The sequence below is a fragment of the Rana temporaria genome, chromosome 10 (assembly GCF_905171775.1).
Source record: "Rana temporaria chromosome 10, aRanTem1.1, whole genome shotgun sequence".
Lineage (NCBI taxonomy): Eukaryota > Metazoa > Chordata > Amphibia > Anura > Ranidae > Rana > Rana temporaria.
The window spans coordinates 71,374,549-71,395,450 of NC_053498.1; the positions used below are offsets into that span (position 1 = coordinate 71,374,549).

The following is a 20,902-nucleotide window of genomic DNA, read 5'->3' on the forward strand; positions in this document are numbered from 1 at the left end:
GAAGTTACTGCCAACCTCTATATGTGGCTTCTATAGGTAGAAAATATTATAGCTAGAGCAGCAATGGGGGTGAAATCTTTCAAAGGACACTGGTTCTGGTGACCCAGGTAACTACCAGGGATTTTCCCCATTTTCAAGGGATTTTCTTAAATACTAGCCCATAGTCATTTGACGTCCACATATGGGATCTCCCATCCTGGGTGGACATCATATGACGTCCTGGGCTTTGTGCAGCGATCGCTAAATGATGCCTCCAGCTAGAGGCATCATTCAGATATCATTCGTTAGTGCCAGCGATTCTGTGCACGATAAGAATGATCATAGCGGCGTTTCCGCAGCTTGATTGTTCTTATATAGGCAGCGGGAGGGGACATCCCCCCCCCTCCCTCCGCCATCCAGTGCTTCTCCGGGCTCTCCCGTGCCATCGGGGGCCCGGAGAAAGAATCGTCCGGCGCAGGCAGGAAGCATAGAAATGACTGGTGACCAGATGGTCACCAGTCATCTCTATGACCGTCAGAGGTCCGGGCGGGATTTGATGACGTCACGCCTGGGTACCCGTAAGTAAACAAAGCCGCGATTGCGGCTAGTAAGCAATACCAAGCATGAGATCGGTGAATTTTTTTTTCACAATCTCATGATTTCCAGCCTGGAAGAGAGATTCGGGGTCTTACAGTATTGACCCTGCATGTCTCCATAAAGAGGACCTGTCACACACATTTCCTATTACAAGGGATGTTTACATTCCTTGTAATAGGAATAACATTTTATAAAAAAAAAAGAAGAATTAAAAAAAAAAAGTGTAAGTAAAAAAACAATAAGAAGAATAATACAAAAAATGTAAACGCCCCTGTCCCCGGTAGCTTGCGCGCAGAAGCGAACGTCCCGTCCACATATGTAAACGCCATTTAAACCATATATGTGAGGTATCGCCGCGTGCGTTAGAGTGCCAGCAACAATTTTCACACTAGATCTCCTCTGTAAATCTAAACTGGTAACCTGTAAAAATGTTCAAAGCGTTGCCTATGGAGATTTTTAAGTACCGAAGTTTGGCGCCATTCCATGAGTGTGCGCAATTTTAAAGCGTGACATGTTAGGTATCTATTTACTTGGTGTAACTTTACTGTTTTGTTATTTTTTTATTTAATGAAACCATTTTTTTCCCAAAAAAAGGCGTTTGAAAAATGATTGCGCAAATACCGTGCAAGATAAAATGTTGCAATGACTGTTGTTTTATTCCCTAGGGTGTCTGCTAAAAAAAAAACATATATAATGTTTGGGGGTTCTGTGTAATTTTCTAGCAAAAGAATGATGATTTATATATGTAGGAGAGAAGTGCCAGAATAGGCCCGGTATTGAGGTGGGTATAAAAGCCTGGTATTGAAGTGGTTAAAGAAAATCTCCAGTGGTTTGCCGCAGTGTGCTGCATTACCACTCTCCTTGGGGCACCCAAAGATGTCCCATATCTTTTATAATACTATAATGTATACTATGTAAAAAAAAAAAAAAAAACTTCCCGGTGCCGCTAAAATGTTTGGGTTTGGCTTGAAAAAAAAAAGGTGGCAACCCTAGTTTGTATTGGGGGACAATGCTGCTCCTCTAAAGAGGCAAAAAAAAACCCTGATAAAAAGAAAACGAATGCTGCTGACACGCCTAAGGACTGGTAAGCTGCAATATATTATACCGTGGCATTGGGTTTAAAATGCACTTTAAATTATACATCATCCATATCACTTGCTGAACCTGTCTAGACTGCATTCCTAGTTACCACAAGTGTGTATTTTTGCTGTGACGTCTGGGTAGTTCCTGTTATAAGCCTAACTTTTCATTCTTGGTATCATCTTCGTGTAATTCAAATTCCTCGGGAAATGTTGCAGCACAAGTACAACCACATAGTATATTCATGAAAGATTACCCTGTAATGTGCCAACAAGTACCTGGAGTCACGCTGGAAATTTACTGGCCTGGCCTTAGGGCTTGGTGCCAATGTTACTAATAGGAAAGAGATCAGAAGGCTGGTATTTTTTCCCAGGAAATGTAGCAACCTTAGAAGCATCATTGAGATGGCCATTGTTGGGAATGCAGTTGCACTGAAATGTACAAAGTATTGTATGACGCTTCACACAAATTTGTGTTACAGTGAGCTCTTTGTATTAAAAAGGCTGGTTTAAATCTGACACATTTACTAGAGTGACTTGTTGGAATTCTACTTAAAGTGGACCTGTCATTTTCTTTACAAGTTTCCATAAATATGTTTCCGACATGTGACATTACACTGACCAGTCATAACATTATGATCACTGACAGGCAAACTGAATAACATTGATTATCTTGTTCCAGTGGCATCTGAAAGTGTGTGGTTGATGTGTTTACAAGCTTTATTTGAAGTGTGAAAAACATACAGATTATTCACTGCAATGTCAGACATCATGCTGCTCTGTAAAATGTAGCATGTCCAGCAGCGCTAGGCTGCACTGCAGTGTGAATGGGACACATAGGTAAACGTTTCATGTGTCTCCCTGCAGTGACAGACATTTTACCATGCGGCAAAGCATCTGTCACCACACATAATGTGAAATGGCTCTAAGGGTCCCTTCACACTACTGTGCTGCGGAACGCACACTACCATAATTTGTGTTATGAGTGTGATGTAATGAGGTGCTATTCATTCTAAATGGCACCCCAGTGCATCTTCCCAGCACATGTGTATTGAGCGGCTGGAAATGCTGAATTGGAGGACTTTCCTACCAAAAGCCTGGTCCTGACTGGATATCAGATCCAGTCTGTAATGTTGAACAAAGGGTAGAAAATCTTGACCAAGTTGCTGCCCTGCAAATTTGCTCCATGGTGGCTCCCACCTTCTCGGTCGCATATAACAAGTGGAGAGATTTACAGTATCTGTTCTCTCAGCTGTTAAAAGAAAATATCCGGGCAGTCTGCCAAGTTTTTAATGGTAAACATTGTAACTAATGCTTCCTTCTTAGATCAAAGGGATACAATTCTGTGTGTGTGTGTGTGTGTGTGTGTGTGTATGTGTGTATATAAAGAAAAAAATCCAGGCAGTCAAGTTTGTTACAACATGAAACATTGTAGCTAACTTCCTTCTTAAAACAAACTTCTGTGTGTAAATGCAGGAAGTTTAACCACTAAAAAGTCCAAATCTTTTTCTGATACTTGCTTCTTAAGAAATCAATATTTTTGCTAGAAAATTACTTGGAACCCCCAAACATTATATATAATTTAGCAAAGACCCTAGGAAAAAAATGTCAATTGCTGTATTTGCCCAGCGGTCTTTCAAATGCAATTTTTTGGGAAACAATACACTTCAATGAATAAATAAAAAAAATAAAAAACGAAACAGTAAAGTCAGCCCAATTATTTTTTTTTGTGAAAGTTGATGTTACGCCGCAATAATCGTGATCTATCCTCTAAGTAAAATAATCGCGATTCTCATTTTAGCCAGAATCGTGCAGCTCTAACCTCTATCCACATATTTTTAACATATACTGCCAAATAAAATATTACTGAAAACATAAAAAATCAGCATCCCATTGACAACGTCCAATGACGAAACGCGTCTGGGAGGACGTGTGGTGACGTCATCACGTTTGGAGGAAGGGCTCCGCTCTGTATACATGCCGGCCGGCAATTTTAAATGCTCGTTTGAATCTCATACAATCTGAGTAATGTTTTACTGTTTTTAATAAATTACCTTCCCTACGGAATTACACTATGTTTGCCGTTTTCTATCTTTGAATGTGCGGTGACGTTCTTGGTAATAATCGAGGGTGCAAGTGGTGATCCTTTACCAGGGAGTGGAATCTCCCCAAAGGCCGCGGCTGGGTCACAGCTGACTGCTGTCTGAGATTTTTGATCTGGTAAGCTGCTCCTAATACCGGTGGTGGGATCTCACTCTTACTAGTGTGCTGTGAATCACGTTGGACTATCTCCTGCATACCCTGTGGTTTCTGTGGCAGGCTCTGGGGAGCGAGCGCTACCTCCAGGAAGGGGTTATCCCCCCCCCTTAAAGGCCGCGGCTGGGTCACAGCCGACTGCTGTTTTAAGCTATTGATCTGGTAAGCTGCCTATGACTCTGGTGGTGGGCTTCACCTGTACAAGTGTGCTGACCATCACGGTGGAATTAATCATCCCATACATCAGGATTGTGAACTTGTTGGATAACATAGACTTTTTTCTGTTTAACCCCTTGAGGGTTAACTTATTATATTGACTTTATAACACACAAAGTCTGGGTGCCATGGCGCAGTTATAACCCCCCTTTTTTCCTTGCTCTTTATATTTGTGCCTCGGCACCAGAACTGCTGCCTCCCTAATTTTCACTTTTATGTTAATTGTTAATTCACTTACATTGATTATTTTGTTGGATAAGCACAATTTTTATTATTGTATAAAAAATCAGCCCCAGCAGTGCCTGTACCATTTACATATATCCATGTATACGCTAAACAAGCATACATGTCCGTGCGCATGCCCAAAAAATGAAATAATCCTATATACAACTGTCAGGGACTTACCTCCCAGCCTCATCCATCCTCGTTTCTGAGGAAACAACAGGGTTCCTCCATGTTGACACACCGCAGCACTTCCCGCACGCCTGCGCGTGCGCAACGGGGGCGCGAGCGTGCACAACGGGCGCGCGCGCGTGCACAATAGCGGGAGCGTGCGTGTGCACGTTTTTGGCGCCAAAGCACACTTTAAAAGCCATTGCTGGACTCAAACACATTGCTGCCTGATCTGCAGTTTTGGAGTGAACTTACACTTGAAACCTGATCCTGAAACCTGATCCTGAATTACTGACTGAACCTTGACCCGGCTTGTTGACTATCCGTATCTCTCTAATCCCTGACTCCGGCTTGTTTGACTACCCTTCTGATTGGACCCACCGTTGCCAGACCCACCTGCTTGCACCACGACTACGCTTCAGTTACCTGCATCTGAACCATCTGATTATCCGTTGTGACCCGGCTTGCCTGACCCTGCTGTTTCTTGCTTCCTATTTATCTGCTTTCTTCATCAGCTTGTTGCCATTGCAGTCGTATCACCTGTCAGGGTCGCTGACCCCCTCTTCTGCCTCAGTGCCGTCTGCACCTCCCCGCCAGAGAGACTCAGCCACCTACATCTATTCATCTCTGCATCGGCACTCCTACCCCGCTGTGCTCCGAGTCCGCTGTTCCCACTTCAGTGGCTCGTGAACCAGAGCCGTAAGAGAGGCCTCCTACAACCAGACTCTAAACATACCAGGTACGTAACAGTATCAGGCAGCCATGACAGAGTCTGCAGGAGTTGCCCCAGCGATGGAGGAGATATGCAAGCATCTATCATCCCTCACTCAAGCGGTTAAAAACTTGCAAGATGGCTACCTGAGATTGGAAGGACAGGTCCAGAACCTAGCCGTTCCTGGAGATGCCCCAGCATCTTCCACTAGGTCTTCATCAGCCGCTGCTGCTCCGTCTGTGGTAATGTTACCACCTGAACCCAGGGTTCCTATGCCCGAACGATTCACAGGGGATCGCTCTAAATTCCGGGACTTTCAGAACGCATGTCAGTTATATTTTGCCCTGCAACCCCGAACATTCTCACTAGAGGCCACGAAAGTGGGGTTTGTCGTTTCCCTGCTTCAAGGGGAACCCCAAAAATGGGCACATCGGTTGCTAGAGGATAATGGCCCTCAGACAGAGACTTTGCTGAACTTCTTCCAGACCATGGCCCAACTTTACGACGATCCCCAGAGGACTGCCACGGCTGAAACCGCTTTACTTGCACTTCAACAAGGCCGCCGAGCGGTCGAGGATTATGTAACCGATTTTCGTCGTTGGAGTGCAGATACTCAATGGAACAGCGCAGCTCTGCGCCACCAATTTCGCTTAGGCTTGTCAGAACCCCTGAAGGATGAACTAGCCCGCATTGGGGTACCTGAAACCCTAGACGAACTTATCACTAAGGCCGTGCAAATTGATCGGCGACTAAGGGAACGCCGGGCAGAGCGTTCTTCCCAACAAGGTCGCCCAGTATGGGTCACTGCTCGGGCCCCCTTACCCGCTTCTCGTTACCGACCACCTACTCCTCCGAATTCTACTGATCCGTCTATGGACACTTCGGAACCAATGCAATTAGGTGTGATGCGACCTACTCTCACTCCGGAAGAACGCACACGTCGTCGCCAGTTGAACCTGTGTCTCTACTGCGGCGAGGCCGGCCATTACGTGTATAACTGCCCCGTCAAGATACGTAAGTTCAAGTCTTCAGCTCCTATTAATATTTCTGCCATTTCTGCCAACACCACCCACCTTGCTCTCTCCCTTTCGTTACAGCTTCCGGAAAAGACGGTGTTGGTCAACGCTATCGTTGATTCAGGCACATGCAGCTGTTTTATTGATTCCACTTTTGCTGATCTCCATAATATACCTTTACGTAAAAAGGACTGTAGACTTTCTGTCTTTTTGGCCGACGGCTCACACATCAAGTCTGGTCAGGTAACACAAGAGACGCTTCCCCTACCTGCTACTACTTCTCTCCAACACAAGGAACTGTTAATTTTGGATGTCATTTCATCTCCTTTGTTCCCAGTAATTTTAGGCATACCTTGGCTCCGGGCACACAACCCCCAAGTTGACTGGATATCTGGAAGAATCACCTTCCCTTCTTACTACTGTCAGGAACACTGCCTGCCCAGACCGTCCAACCCATCTCCTACCCTGATGTGTTTAAATGCCGATCCCAGTCTGCTTCAGTCCGTTCCAAAACCATATCATGGATTCCTTGATGTGTTTAGCAAGAAAGGAGCTGATTCTCTTCCGCCTCATCGGCCATATGACTGTCCGGTTGAGCTCCTTCCTGGGGCTGAGATCCCCTTTGGGCGGATTTTCCCACTTTCCGAGAAGGAACAGGACGCCTTAAAAATTTATCTTGATGAAAATTTGGATAAAGGATTCATCCGTCCGTCCACTTCGCCAGCAGGCGCCGGAATATTTTTTGTCACAAAAAAAGACCAAACTCTTCGTCCCTGTGTTGATTATCGGGAACTAAACAACATCACTGTAAAGAATCGCTATCCCCTGCCCCTAATACCCGAACTTTTTCAAAAATTACGATCTGCCGTTATTTTCACTAAACTGGACCTGAGGGGAGCGTACAACTTGATACGCATCAGGGACGGCGATGAATGGAAGACAGCGTTCCGCACAAGATATGGACACTATGAGTACTTGGTAATGCCCTTTGGCCTATGCAATGCACCTGCTACGTTTCAACACTTTGTTAACGACGTATTTAGAGACTTCTTAGACATCTTTGTCATTGTTTATTTGGACGATATCCTGGTTTTTTCCTGTTCCCTGGAAGAGCACCGAGTGCACGTCTGCAAGGTCCTGAATCGTCTCCGCCTGCACAGCTTGTATGCAAAAGTAGAGAAATGCGAGTTCGAGCGACTAACTATCCAATTCCTAGGTCTAGTGATTTCTCCAACCGGAATTGAAATGGATCCGAAAAAAGTATCCGCCATCCTAGACTGGCCAACACCCTTGGATAAAAAAGGGGTACAACGTTTTATTGGGTTCGCAAATTTTTATAGGAAATTTATTAAAAACTTCTCTACGATAGTGGCTCCCATTACTCAACTCACTAAGCAGAATCTTCGTTTCCGATGGAATCCTGAAGCTCAAAAGGCCTTTGATACCCTGAAGGGACTCTTTACATCCGCTCCAATCCTCAGTCATCCCAATCCAGCGTTGCCTTTCCTCCTTGAGGTAGATGCCTCTGAAGTGGCGGTAGGGGCTGTCATCTCACAACGCTCAGGGGACAAGGATTTAATGCATCCAGTAGGATTCTATTCCCGAAAGCTCTCCCCCGCAGAGAGGAATTACGACGTGGGGGATCGAGAACTGTTGGCAATCAAAACCGCCTTAGAGGAGTGGAGATACTTACTTGAAGGCGCTGCTCATCCTGTATTGATCTACACAGATCACAAAAATTTGGAGTATCTAAGGACAGCTAAACGGCTAAAACCTCGACAAGCCCGTTGGGCTCTCTTCTTTTCTCGCTTTTGTTTTCATATTACTTATCGACCTGGATCCAAGAATGTTAAACCAGACGCATTATCCCGAATGCATGACAACCCGAAGGACACATCCATTCCAGACACCATCCTTCCGGATGGCAACTTTCTACTTTTGCATACCGATCTGCTTTCCACGATCAGAGAAGCATCTTCCGAATCTTCCAAACCCCCCAATATCTCGTTAACTTCCAGAGACGGTTTATTTTGGAGAGGGAGTCAAGTTTTTGTACCGGAGAATACCCGAGTGGAAGTTCTAAAACTTCTCCATGACCACCCGTTAGCGGGGCACTTCGGAGTTCGTAAAACCCTCGAATTAGTGCGACGCACTTTCTGGTGGCCTGACTTAGAGGACTTTTGTAAGAAATATATCAACTCTTGCCCCATCTGCAATCGGAACAAGACATCCAGAAAACAAGCCTGGGGTCTATTAAAACCTCTACCCGTGCCCAATAGACCTTGGGAAATGATTGCAATGGACTTTATTGTGGAACTTCCCTGTTCTGAAGGATGTACAGCAATCTTTGTGATTGTAGATCGTTTTACCAAAATGGCTCACTTCCTTCCTTTGAAAAATACACCTTCTGCTGCTGAAACTGCTCGCGTTTTTATCAAAGAAATCGTCAGGCTACATGGAGTACCTTCCAATATTGTCTCCGACAGAGGGGTCCAGTTTACCTCTCGGTTCTGGAAAGCCCTTTGTGAGAAGTTACAAATTAAGCTTTCTCTGTCTTCAGCCTACCATCCCCAAACCAATGGGCAAACCGAAAGAACAAACCAAACCTTAGAACAATATATCAGATGCTTTACAACTTTTTCTCAAGATGATTGGGTCTCGCTGCTACCTCTAGCAGAATTTGCATACAACAATGCCAAACACTCAGCTACCGGGCAATCCCCTTTTTTCTCTAATTATGGTTTTAATTTAACATTTTTGCCAGATTTCTTTTCAGAATCAGCAGTTCCAGCGGTTCAAGATATCTTGGAATTTTTTAAACGTAACAACCAGGTATTACGCGAAGCAATAACCAAGGCTCAAGCTGACGGCAAGAGATTCTTCGACAAGGGAAGAAGGGGAGAGTTGGATCTCAAACCGGATGATCAGGTATGGCTGTCCACAAATAACCTAAGATTACCTTGCCCGTCTAAGAAGTTGGCACCTAAGTTTATGGGACCCTTCCCGGTTAAGAGGAAAATTAATTTAGCCTCATATGAACTGTCTCTACCTAATTCCCTGAAAATACATCCTGTATTTCATGTTTCTCTACTCAAACCTGCAGCCCCTGATCCCTTCCCTAACAGAGGATCCAAGCCTCCTGAACCTGTCCAGATCGATGGTTGTGAAGAGTACGTAGTGGAAACTATATTGGACTGCAGAAAGCGACAAGGACAAAACCAATTTCTGGTCAAGTGGAAGGGGTATGGCCCAGAAGATAACTCTTGGGAACCTGAAGGTAATCTACACGCCAAGAAGTTATTACGTGCCTTTTTTCTTGCTCACCCAGACAAAAAGGCCCGACTGGGCATCCGGAGGCTGCCCCTTGGGGGGGGCAATGTCAGGGACTTACCTCCCAGCCTCATCCATCCTCGTTTCTGAGGAAACAACAGGGTTCCTCCATGTTGACACACCGCAGCACTTCCCGCACGCCTGCGCGTGCGCAACGGGGGCGCGAGCGTGCACAACGGGCGCGCGCGCGTGCACAATAGCGGGAGCGTGCGTGTGCACGTTTTTGGCGCCAAAGCACACTTTAAAAGCCATTGCTGGACTCAAACACATTGCTGCCTGATCTGCAGTTTTGGAGTGAACTTACACTTGAAACCTGATCCTGAAACCTGATCCTGAATTACTGACTGAACCTTGACCCGGCTTGTTGACTATCCGTATCTCTCTAATCCCTGACTCCGGCTTGTTTGACTACCCTTCTGATTGGACCCACCGTTGCCAGACCCACCTGCTTGCACCACGACTACGCTTCAGTTACCTGCATCTGAACCATCTGATTATCCGTTGTGACCCGGCTTGCCTGACCCTGCTGTTTCTTGCTTCCTATTTATCTGCTTTCTTCATCAGCTTGTTGCCATTGCAGTCGTATCACCTGTCAGGGTCGCTGACCCCCTCTTCTGCCTCAGTGCCGTCTGCACCTCCCCGCCAGAGAGACTCAGCCACCTACATCTATTCATCTCTGCATCGGCACTCCTACCCCGCTGTGCTCCGAGTCCGCTGTTCCCACTTCAGTGGCTCGTGAACCAGAGCCGTAAGAGAGGCCTCCTACAACCAGACTCTAAACATACCAGGTACGTAACAACAACATTCATATCTATGGCCATATAGATCTAAATAAATATTTCCAGTTGTTTTTATAATCATATAACTCACTGTAATAGCAGGGCCTTGTGGCGGGCGGTATCTCCAGTCCACAGCTGCAAATTTAGAATTGGGAACAGTTGAGTAGAAGCTACACCATAACTTGATGGACTCTCCTACAACGCCATATACTGCCGAGTCCATGCGGATGTCTATGAGCAGAACCTCTGGGATACCTGGTAAGAAACAGAGATAAAACAATAAAGCCTATGGATAGCAAAGCATTCCTAAATCCATGCAGCTAGCTGGCTACCCAGACACACATCTATGAGATTCTACTTACAAAAGATCTTAAAAAGTGCAGCGGATGTACATTAAAAAAGACTCTGATGGGGTTCACACTTATTAGAGCTTACTCATATAATAATAAACGTGAAAGATGAATTCCAAGTATTCCAGTTTGGACCAATATAATTACAGTGCCTTGAAAAAGTATTTATACCCCTTGAAATTTTCCACATTTGTCACGTTATAACCAGAGTTCAGCAGACACCTGGATGTTTGGGTTCGACGGGTTCGGCCGAACTTCGGAAAAAAAAGTCCGGGTTCGGGACCCGAACTTGACCCCGAACCCCATTGAAGTCAATGGGGACCCGAACTTTTGAGTACTTAAATGTCTCTAAAAAAATAATGGAAAGGGCTAGAGGGCTGCAAATGGCAGCAAAATGTTGGTAAGAGCATGACAAATACTCTGCAAATAAATGTGGATAGGGAAATAACTTAAAATAACAAAAATAAAAATAAAAAAAATAATCTTGACCTAGGAGGACGAGGTCCATATGGAGTAGGAGGTTGAGGTGGCGGTGTAGGTGGAAGCGGCGGTGGAGGAGGACCCTAAATGTTTTTTTTTTTTTAATAGAACAATAGAAGAACACTAGCTAAAGTGTTTATCTCACACCTACAGATATGGAGGAAACACTGCAAACATTGGAGGAAACACTGCAAAATATTTTTTTGCCCTAAATGGGTGTTTTTTGAATAGAACAATAGAAGAACACTAGCTAAAGTGTTCATCTCACACCTACATATATGGAGGAAACACTGAAAAATATATATTTTTGCCCTATATGGGTGTTTTTTGAATAGAACAATAGAAGAACACTGGCTAAAGTGTTTATCTCACACGTACAAATATGGAGGAAACCCTGCAAATTATTTTTTTTGCCCTAAATGGATATTTTTTGAATAGCACAATAGAAGAAACGTATCTAAAGGGTGTATCTCACAGTAACATATGCAGTGCTGGTGTAATATGATTTCTGAAGCAGGGCTGACTCCTATATATTTCTCTCCCTATAAGCAAAATCAGGAACCTTTCCCTAAAGTATCTAATGCAGAGTATTTCACAGGAACATATGCAGTGCTGGTGTAATTAGATTTCTGAAGCAGGACAGTCTGACTCCTATCCGATTCTCTCCCTCATAGCAGCAGCAGCAGCAGCCTTTCCCTACCCTATCTAAAGCAGAGTGACGAGCTGTGCTATGTGCCTCTAGCTTATATAGAGGCTGTGTCACATGCTGCACTGGCCAATTACAGCCATGCCATTAGTAGGCATGGCTGTGATGGCTTCTAGGTCACACGGGTAAAACAAATGGTGATTGGCTGCCCTGCAGCGCGCCATTACATTGCCGAACACCGAACCCGAACCTACAGAAAATTGTTTGGGTCCCAAAAACCCAAAAGTCCGGTACGAACCCGAACTTTACAGTTCGGGTTTGCTCAACCCATATTATAACCAAAAACGTAAATGTATTTTATTGTGTTTTTTTGTGATAGACCAACACAAAGTGGCACATAATTGTGAAGTGAAAGGTAAATGATAAATGGTTTTCATATTTTTTTTTTTTACCAATAAATATGTGAAAAGTGTAGTCAATACTTTGTAGAACCCCCTTTCACTTTAATTACAGCTGAAAGTCTTTTTGGGGATGTCTCTACCATCTTTTCACATCTATACATCTGACATTTTTGCCCATTCTTCTTTGCAAAATGGCTCAAGCTCTGTCAGATTGGATGGAAAGCGTCTGTGAACAGCAATTTTAAAGTCTTGCCAGAGATTCTCAATTGGATTTAGGTCTGGTCTTTGACTGGGCAATTCTAACACATGAATATGCTTTGATTTAAACCATTCCATTGTAGCTCTGGCTGTATGTTTAGGGTCATTGTCCTGCTGGAAGTTAAACCTCTGCCTCAGTCTTTTGCAGACTCTAATGCCGCATACAGACGGTCGTTTTTTGTGATGAAAAAAAACGACGTTTTAAATCATGAAATAAAACGACGTTTTTGAAACATCATTTTCAAAAACGATGTTGCCTACACACCATCGTTTTTTCACAATGCTATAGCAAAGCGAGGTTACGTTTCACCACTTTTTTCCATTGAAGCTCACTTCATAAATAGCTTCTGGGCATGCGCGGGTTTAAAAACGTCGTTTTAAACGTCGTTTTTTGCTACACACGGTCAATTTCTGTGAAACAAAAACGACGTTTTGAAAAACGACACAAAAAATTCGAGCATGTTCGAATTTTTTTTTGGTCGTTTTTTTGAAGACATAAAACGACGTTTTGCCCACACACGATCATTTTAAATGACGTTTTTTAAAACGTCGTTTTTTTTCATCACAAAAAACGACCGTCTGTATGCGGCATAACAGGTTTTCTTCTAAGATTGCCCTGTATTTGGCTCCATCCATCTTCAACTCTGACCAACTTTCCTGTCCCTGCTGAAGAAAAGCATCCCCACAACATAATGCTGCCACCACCCCCATGTTTCACAGTGGGGATGGTGTGTTCAGGGTGATGTACAGTGTTAGTTTTCTGCAACATTTAGTGCTTTGCTTTTAGGCCAAAAAGTTAAGATTTTGGTCTCATCTGACCAGAGCACCTTCTTCCACATGTTTGCTGTGTCCCCCACATGGCTTCTCACAAACTGCCAATGGGACTTCTTATGGGTTTCTTACAATAATGGCTTTCTTCTTGCCGCTCTTCCATAAAGGCCAGATTTGTGGAGTGCACGACTAATGCCCCATACACACGATCGGAATTTCCAATGGAAAAAGTCAGATGGACTTTTTCCGATCATGTGTAGCCCCGTCTTGAGTTTTTTCATCAGAAATTCCAATGAATTCCATCAGAGTTTAGATATAGAACATGTTCTATTTTTTTCCGATGGAATTCTGTCAGAATTACGATGCGATTTGGCCGGGCAAAAGCCTAATCGTGTGTACGGGGCATAATCGTTATCCTGTGGACAGATTCTCCCACCTGAGCTGTGAATTTCTGCATCTTCTCCAGAGTTACCATGGGCCTCTTGGCTGCTTCTCTGATTAATGCTCTCCTTGCCCAGCCTGTCAGTTTAGGTGGACGGCTATGTCTTGGTAGGTTTGCAGTTGTGCCACACTCTTTCCATTTTCGGATGATGGATTGAACAGTGCTCCATGAGATATTCAAAGCTTGGGATATTTTTTTTATACTCTAACTCTGCTTTAAACTTCTCCACAATTTTATCCCTGACCTGACTGGTGTGTTCCTTGGCTTTCATGATGCTGTTTGTTCTCTAACAAACCTCTGAGGGCTTCACCGAACAGCTGTATTTATACTGAGATTAAATTGCACACAGGTGGACTCTATTTACTAATTAGGTGACTCCTGAAGGCAATTGGTTCCACTAGATTTTAGTTTTTAGGGTATCAAAGTAAAGGGGGCTGATTACAAATGCACGCCACACTTTTCACATATTTGTAAAAAGTGTTGAAAACCATTTATTTCTCTCAATGCCACCCGTATCAAACAAGTGCCCCCTTGTGTTCAGTAAGCAGCAGGGCAGACACTTGGCATGGGACCCAAAAGCTGGATGACGACTGTATTAGTGGTGCCTGTTACAGCGATTTCCAGCTATCAGCGGGATCTCTCAGGTATGGCACATACTTTCATTGGTCCAAGTAAAATTGCCATACCTGGAGTTCAGATTTAAATTATGGGAAAGGGTTGGAACCTTAGAGGCTTTTACTGAAGACCGTCCCTTCCTGTCCTGGTGACCCCACTTTTATTGTTTTTTTGTTCTGATGTTACAGGATGAAATCTCCCCAATAAAGTCACAGCAATACAAATCTGACAGATCATACATACATGTGAAACTTAATTAAAATCTATTTAAGAAATACTTCTTCCACTTTTTATTTAAAACAATAACATAAAAAATGAATACAGACGCTTAGTATGTAGTAAGGAAATGGGAAATAGAACTGAATTCAGCCTAATGCCTCGTACATGCGACCAGTTTTCCTGTCGGGAAAACTGCCATGACAGCTTTTGGGCGGGAAAACTGTCCGTGTGTATGCTCCATGGCAGTTTTCCCAACAGGAAAACTACTGCGAATCGTGGCGGGTAAAAGAGAGCGGGGGTTTTTAACCCAGCAGTTTTCCTATGGGAAACACTGTATGAACATGGCCGGGATTCCCGGCCAAAGCTCTCACCGCAGTTTTCCCGACGGGAAAACCTCTGGTGTGTACAGGGGGAATGTTACCGAGCAGGTTCTCGGTTTTACCGCCGGGAATCCCGGTCGTGTGTACAGGGCTTAAGGCTCGGTTTACACCTATGCATTTTTTAATGTTTTATGCAGAAACGCACTATAGTCCATTTAACATGGTTTCCTATGGGACACGTTCACCTCAATGCTTTTTTCAGCCACTGTGTTTTTGGAAAGGGTCAGGGCCCTTATTTAAAAGCAAAAGGGTGCGTTTTAGGTTTAATAGACTTCAATAGAGAAGCTGCAGATAAGCATTTAAAGTGTTTTTGCCACGATTTTAATTTTGCGTTTTTTAATCTGCCCAACAACAAATTGTAAAAAAAAAAAAGTGCAAAATACAAAACGTATTAAAAAACCTGTGTGCAAAAAATGCAAAATGCACCGCAGAAACGTTTCAAAAGCAAACTGCTTACTGTAGGTGTGAACCAAGCCTAACTTTGTGGTTTATCTAACAAGGAATTTCTGCAGATAACCCTATACACAGGCAATTTTGGTAGAATTTCCTAATGAACTGCTGGAATTTGTTTATTCACAGATATATCAGTAAAAGTGGTATGTGACAAGGTGAAAATTATTGTAATTTTATAAATTTAAACGGTTTTGCCCGTTATTGGAAAAATAAAGGTTCATCTAATACTGACACAACCAGTTTGTCACAGCTCAAGTAAACATTTAAATATTAGTTTTACTAATTTGGTGGTGGTTTAATCTTTGAACTTTGCTCTCAGTCCTGTTAATTTTAAAGCCATTGTGAATCTTTTCTTTACTGCTGCTTGTAAAGGTGCCAGCAATTTGCTTCATTATTTACATTTTATACAAGTATGATTTAAAAAAAAAAAAATAATTATAGAATATGGCCGGATTCACAGAGAGCGGGCGCACATTACGCCGCCATAGCGCAAATAATATACGCTACGCCGACGCAGCGCAGAGAGGCAAGCACGGAATTCACAAAGCCAGTGCTCCCAAAACTGCACTGGGTTTCTAAGGCGTAAGCCGGCGTAGGTAGAAGTGGGCGTGAGCCATACAAATGAGCCATGACCCCATGCAAATGATGGGCCGAGCGCCAGACAGATGCGTATAACGAACTGCGCATCCCCGTGCGCATGCTCACAACCACGTCGGAACAACTGCCTAAGATACGCCGGATCACTGCGTACGCCCTGAACGTAATCTATGCCCAGTCACACACGTCCAACGTAAATTACGCCGGCTTGGGTTCCCTGGTGCAGCCCTTTGCATGGATGCTGCTGAGTTACACCTCCTTTATGGGGCATAACTTTACGCTGGACGTATAACTTACGCGGAATGCGTCGGACACACGTACGTTTGTGAATCGGCGTATTTTCCTCATTTGCATATTTGAATGGCTGATCAATGTGAGCGTAAATATGCGCCCAGTGTAAGTGTGTGCCCACCCTACGCCGGCAAGTTACGTCGGCGGGATGAAGCCTGTTTTTAGGCGCATCTCAGTTTGTGGGTCCGGCATATTTGCACTTACGTGGCGTATCTTGAGATACGTCGGCGCAAGTGCTTTGTGAATCCGGGCCTATATATATATATATATATATATATATATATATATATATATATATATATATATATATATATATATACATATACACACACACATATACATATATACACACACACAAAAATTGTTAATATTCAATTCAACTGTCCAGTTGCATGAAAGGGATCACTACATGATTGGGTATTCAAAGTGTATACCATATGATTAGATATTTGTAGCGATTATTCATAATTTGTTGAAAGAAGATCCCAGTTTATATAGTAAATTAACCTCACTGTGTTAATGTTTGAATACAGTAGTGATCATGTCACGAGTAAGGATGAGCATGGGTTTGGTCCAAACGTAGCTTCTTTCTGGGTTTAGTCTGAAGCGGTCACTCCCGCCGAATCCCTTCCTGGGCAAGCTTCTGAAAATATTGACCCAATATGCCACATGGCCGTATTAGGTCAATGACATTGGTCATATTAGGGCAAAGGCCACATGGCCGTATTAGGTCAATGGCATTGGTCATATCAGGGCAAAGGCCACACGGCCGTATTAGGTCAATGGCATTGGTCATATTAGGGCAAAGGCCACATGGTCGTATTAGGTCAATGGCATTGGTCATATTAGGGCAAAGGCCACATGGTCGTATTAGGTCAATGGCATTGGTCATATTAGGGCAAAGGCCACATGGCCGTATTAGGTCAATGGCATTGGTTATATTACTACAAAGGCCCTTTTGTGTATATACAGCTGCGGGGTGGGGGAATGTCCTGGCCGCATTTGATTGGGTGGCAGCTTGCAGGAATGACAGCCTTATTCTGAGTTTGGTTCAAACCTATGTTTGAGCCAAACCCATGCTTATTCTAAAGGCCCGTACACACGATCGGATATTCTGATAACAATTGTCCGATGGACGTGTTGCCGGAATTTCCAACAACAAACGTTGAATGTTCATGCTCTCAAGTTGTCCGACAACAAAATGTGTTCTGTCGGATCATCCGATCGTGTGTACACAAATCCTTCGTACTTAAATCCAAAGTACAAACACGCATACTCCCAACCAATGCTAACCATCAGACAACATTAGCAGAAGGTGCCCAAAGAGCTGAAAAAAAACCGTAGTATATGTTGGCTGAAAAAGCTCTGCAGTCTGTATGCAGAACAAGTTCATTGCCAACGCCCTTCGGACAAAATTCCCCGGATTTGTCCGATGGCAGTCCGATCATCGAGGCTTTAGTCATGAGCAGTAATTTGCTAGCAACAGCAAAAGAGCACACATCCCCTGCTTCAGCGTTGCTCCCTCACTGTCCGAAAACATGACGGAATCTCTCTTACCAGGAGAAGTCAGACGGACTTTTTCCACCGGATATGCCGATCGTGTGTAGCCCCATGTGAGTTTTTTTCATTGGAAATTCCGTTCATGTGTATGCGTTATTAGAGACCCTGTCATCATGGGCGAAGTGCTGTCAGCATCATTATTGCTATTGTTATATGGCACAAAGAAATTAATTACTTCTGATTTTGTTCCCAACCAAAGACAATGCATACGTGATAGAGTCAGAGTTATAGAAGGGCATCAGGAGGCAATGCCTGAAATGAACGATAGTCTGTATAGCTTTCATATACCGTAGTATTTCCTATTATTTCTTCCATGGGCATATGTCACACTGTTACTTCACAGGATTCGCAAGAGTTATGGCCTTAAATTGTAAGCTCCTTGGGGGTAAGGAACTGATGTGAATGTACAATATATATGTAAAGCGCTGCATAAATTGATGTCGCTATATAAGTACCTGAATTAAATAAATTATACAAGCTCTGTTACAGATTACAAATTTATGAGTGACAGAATCCCCTCTATTCTTCTATAGGTAGTCATTCACTATACAATTTCTTCTAGAAATACGAGGAAAACCTAATCAACCCAATCAATATCAAGTCACGCAGCACTTTGCACTACATATTTGTTGGTAGATCTAACAGAGATTGTAGTGTGTGGCCTACTTAGGTTATTTACTTGCTCTAGGCAATGCTATGAAACGCTAGTGATCCTGTTGCTGGCAGAAAATCACTGGCTGACAGCTTCTCATCTTCTCCTGTGATGTTACCCCCTGACTCAAGCAGAAGCAGGTGAATGTTGTCACTGATCACTTAGCAATCCTAATGCCGTGTATACACGATCTGACTTTGCCATGGGAAAAACTCAGTCAAAATTTCCGATGGAAAAATAGAGAACCTGCTCTATAAGTCCGTCGGAAATTCCAACAGAAAAAGTCAGATGGGGCATACACACGGTCGGAATATCTGACGAAAAGCTCCCATCTGACTTTTTCTGTTGGAAATTCCGACCGTGTGTACGCGGCATGACACTGACAAGTTGCCTCCAGCAACAGGATCGCTTTTTGGTATAAAGGCCCCAATAGACAGCTTGAATTTTGGCCAATTCCTGATAAACCAGCTATAAGTTGTGTGATCCTACAAGCACCCCCCTGCTTGACAAAAGTTGATTTAGAAATCGACTGAGCAGCATGGAAAAGTATTGTCTGAACAGTCCTATATCAGATGCAGTCACTACTTGGCAGCACCACTGCATTCAGACAATCTTGGGTACTGCAGGTATCTCAATTCAATAGCCAATAGTGGAGACTCATCCGTCAAAGCTTCAAGCATGGGGGAATCCATAGATTTTCTCTTGGTGATGAAAGAAAAAAAGAAAAAAGCACAAGATGTCTACAGCCAGCTTAAAGGGGTTGTAAAGGAAAAGTTTTTTCACCTTAATGCATTCTATGCATTAAGGTGAAAAACATTCTGAGTATACCGGCACCCCATTATACTGACCTGACCGCTCGAAAGTCCCGCGCTTGGCCCCGACATCCTCTTCGCCACCCAGCCTGGCCGTTGATTGGCTAGAGTGGATGGATTGAAAGCAGCGCAGCCATTGGCTGGCGCTGCTGTCAATCACATCCAATGATGCGGCGCACAGAGGGGCCGTAGCCGCTCACTGTATCAAGGGAGCGTGCCCGCAAGGACTCCACCGTATGTGAGGGAGCTCGCATGAATGTGTGGAGTTCTTGCGGGGAGGACCAGAGACAGCCGCCGAGGGACCCCAGAAGACGTGGATCGGGGACACTCTGTGCAAAACGAGCTGCACAGTGGAAGCAAGTATAAAATGTTTGTTCATTAAAAAAAATAATATGTTTTCCTTTACAAACCCTTTAAGGGCTATTTCACATGGAGCAGTGTCTGCTCTGGGCAGCAGGGGATCCATGAGCAGATCACCTTCTGAATCAGATCCAGATGTCCATTTTCTGACATCTGTGCCCATTCAGTTTGTGTCTGGCAGACCAGTGACAGCTCCATGGACAGCCGGATGTACACGGACTCCGCTGTCCATTTACATCAGGGCTAGGGTTGCCACCTCATCCCTTTAAATCCAAAACACATGAATTACACAGGTTCTGAGGCCAATTTAATGCAGGCAAGGCACCCGGTGAGTTCAATTACCACCTTAATCAGTCAGAGAACCTGTGTAATTAATATGTGTTAAGTTATAAAGGGATGTGGTGGCAACCCTACATCAGGCTATGATCTGTCTTGATCAGGTTTCTCTGGACCCCGATGGACTCTGTGGTAGCCGGGTTTTTATAGGGACACAAATCTGTTTACTTGTCCATAGGGCTGCATGGAGCTTTGGATCAGATCCACCTGAAAAATGGACAGATGGACCTGATTGGAAATCATTTAGGATACAATAACCAATCCATCTCCATAACCAACTCTGGCAGGTGACAAATACGGTAAAACCTTGGATTGCGAGCATAATTTATTCCCGAAACATGCTTGTAATCCAAAGCACTTGTATATCAAAGCGAATTTCCCCATAAGAAATTATGGAAACTCAGATAATTCGTTCCACAACCATTTATTCATAAGTTCTTCAGTTTATAGTCCATTTAAAAAGATTATAGCAATGTGATAGGTTGTGTAACCATAACATGTTCATCCACAGATGGAAGCCTCCACAAGGGGTTTAGAAGCAAAATCCAGCAGGAGCTACGGAGTATAAAAGAGAAGAGAGGCGCCTCTAAGTGTAGCAATATGGTTACATATAATGAAGGTACAACATTTAGCAACTCACATGGCACATCCAAGTATGCAGGCATCCGGGGTAAAGCTGTCCACATCCACCATGCTTTCTCAACCGTTTAACCCTAGAGGAACCCCAAAAATGATTTTCATGTCTCAAGGAACCCTTACTATAACCAATTCATCAGGACTCAATAGGAACCATTCTCCTTATATTGGTGGTCAATAGGAAGAATGCCCCCCTTAAAGTGGTGCTCAGAATGTCACACTTAAATAAAGGTAAAAATGTATTTGGCGTCATGCTGCTGGCATGGTGCGGAACCTTGAACTCTGC

General features: G+C 43.7%; 1 protein-coding gene across 1 annotated transcript in view; it reads right to left on the bottom strand.

The window, feature by feature from the left end:
• Positions 1–20,902, bottom strand: part of MPZL3 (myelin protein zero like 3) — a 40,217-nt gene that overhangs the window by 16,779 nt on the left and 2,536 nt on the right. Inside the window, exon 2 of the mRNA XM_040325436.1 lies at positions 10,449–10,612. Within this exon, the coding sequence (XP_040181370.1) occupies positions 10,449–10,612 (164 nt within the window). The remainder of the gene's footprint in view (positions 1–10,448; positions 10,613–20,902) is intronic.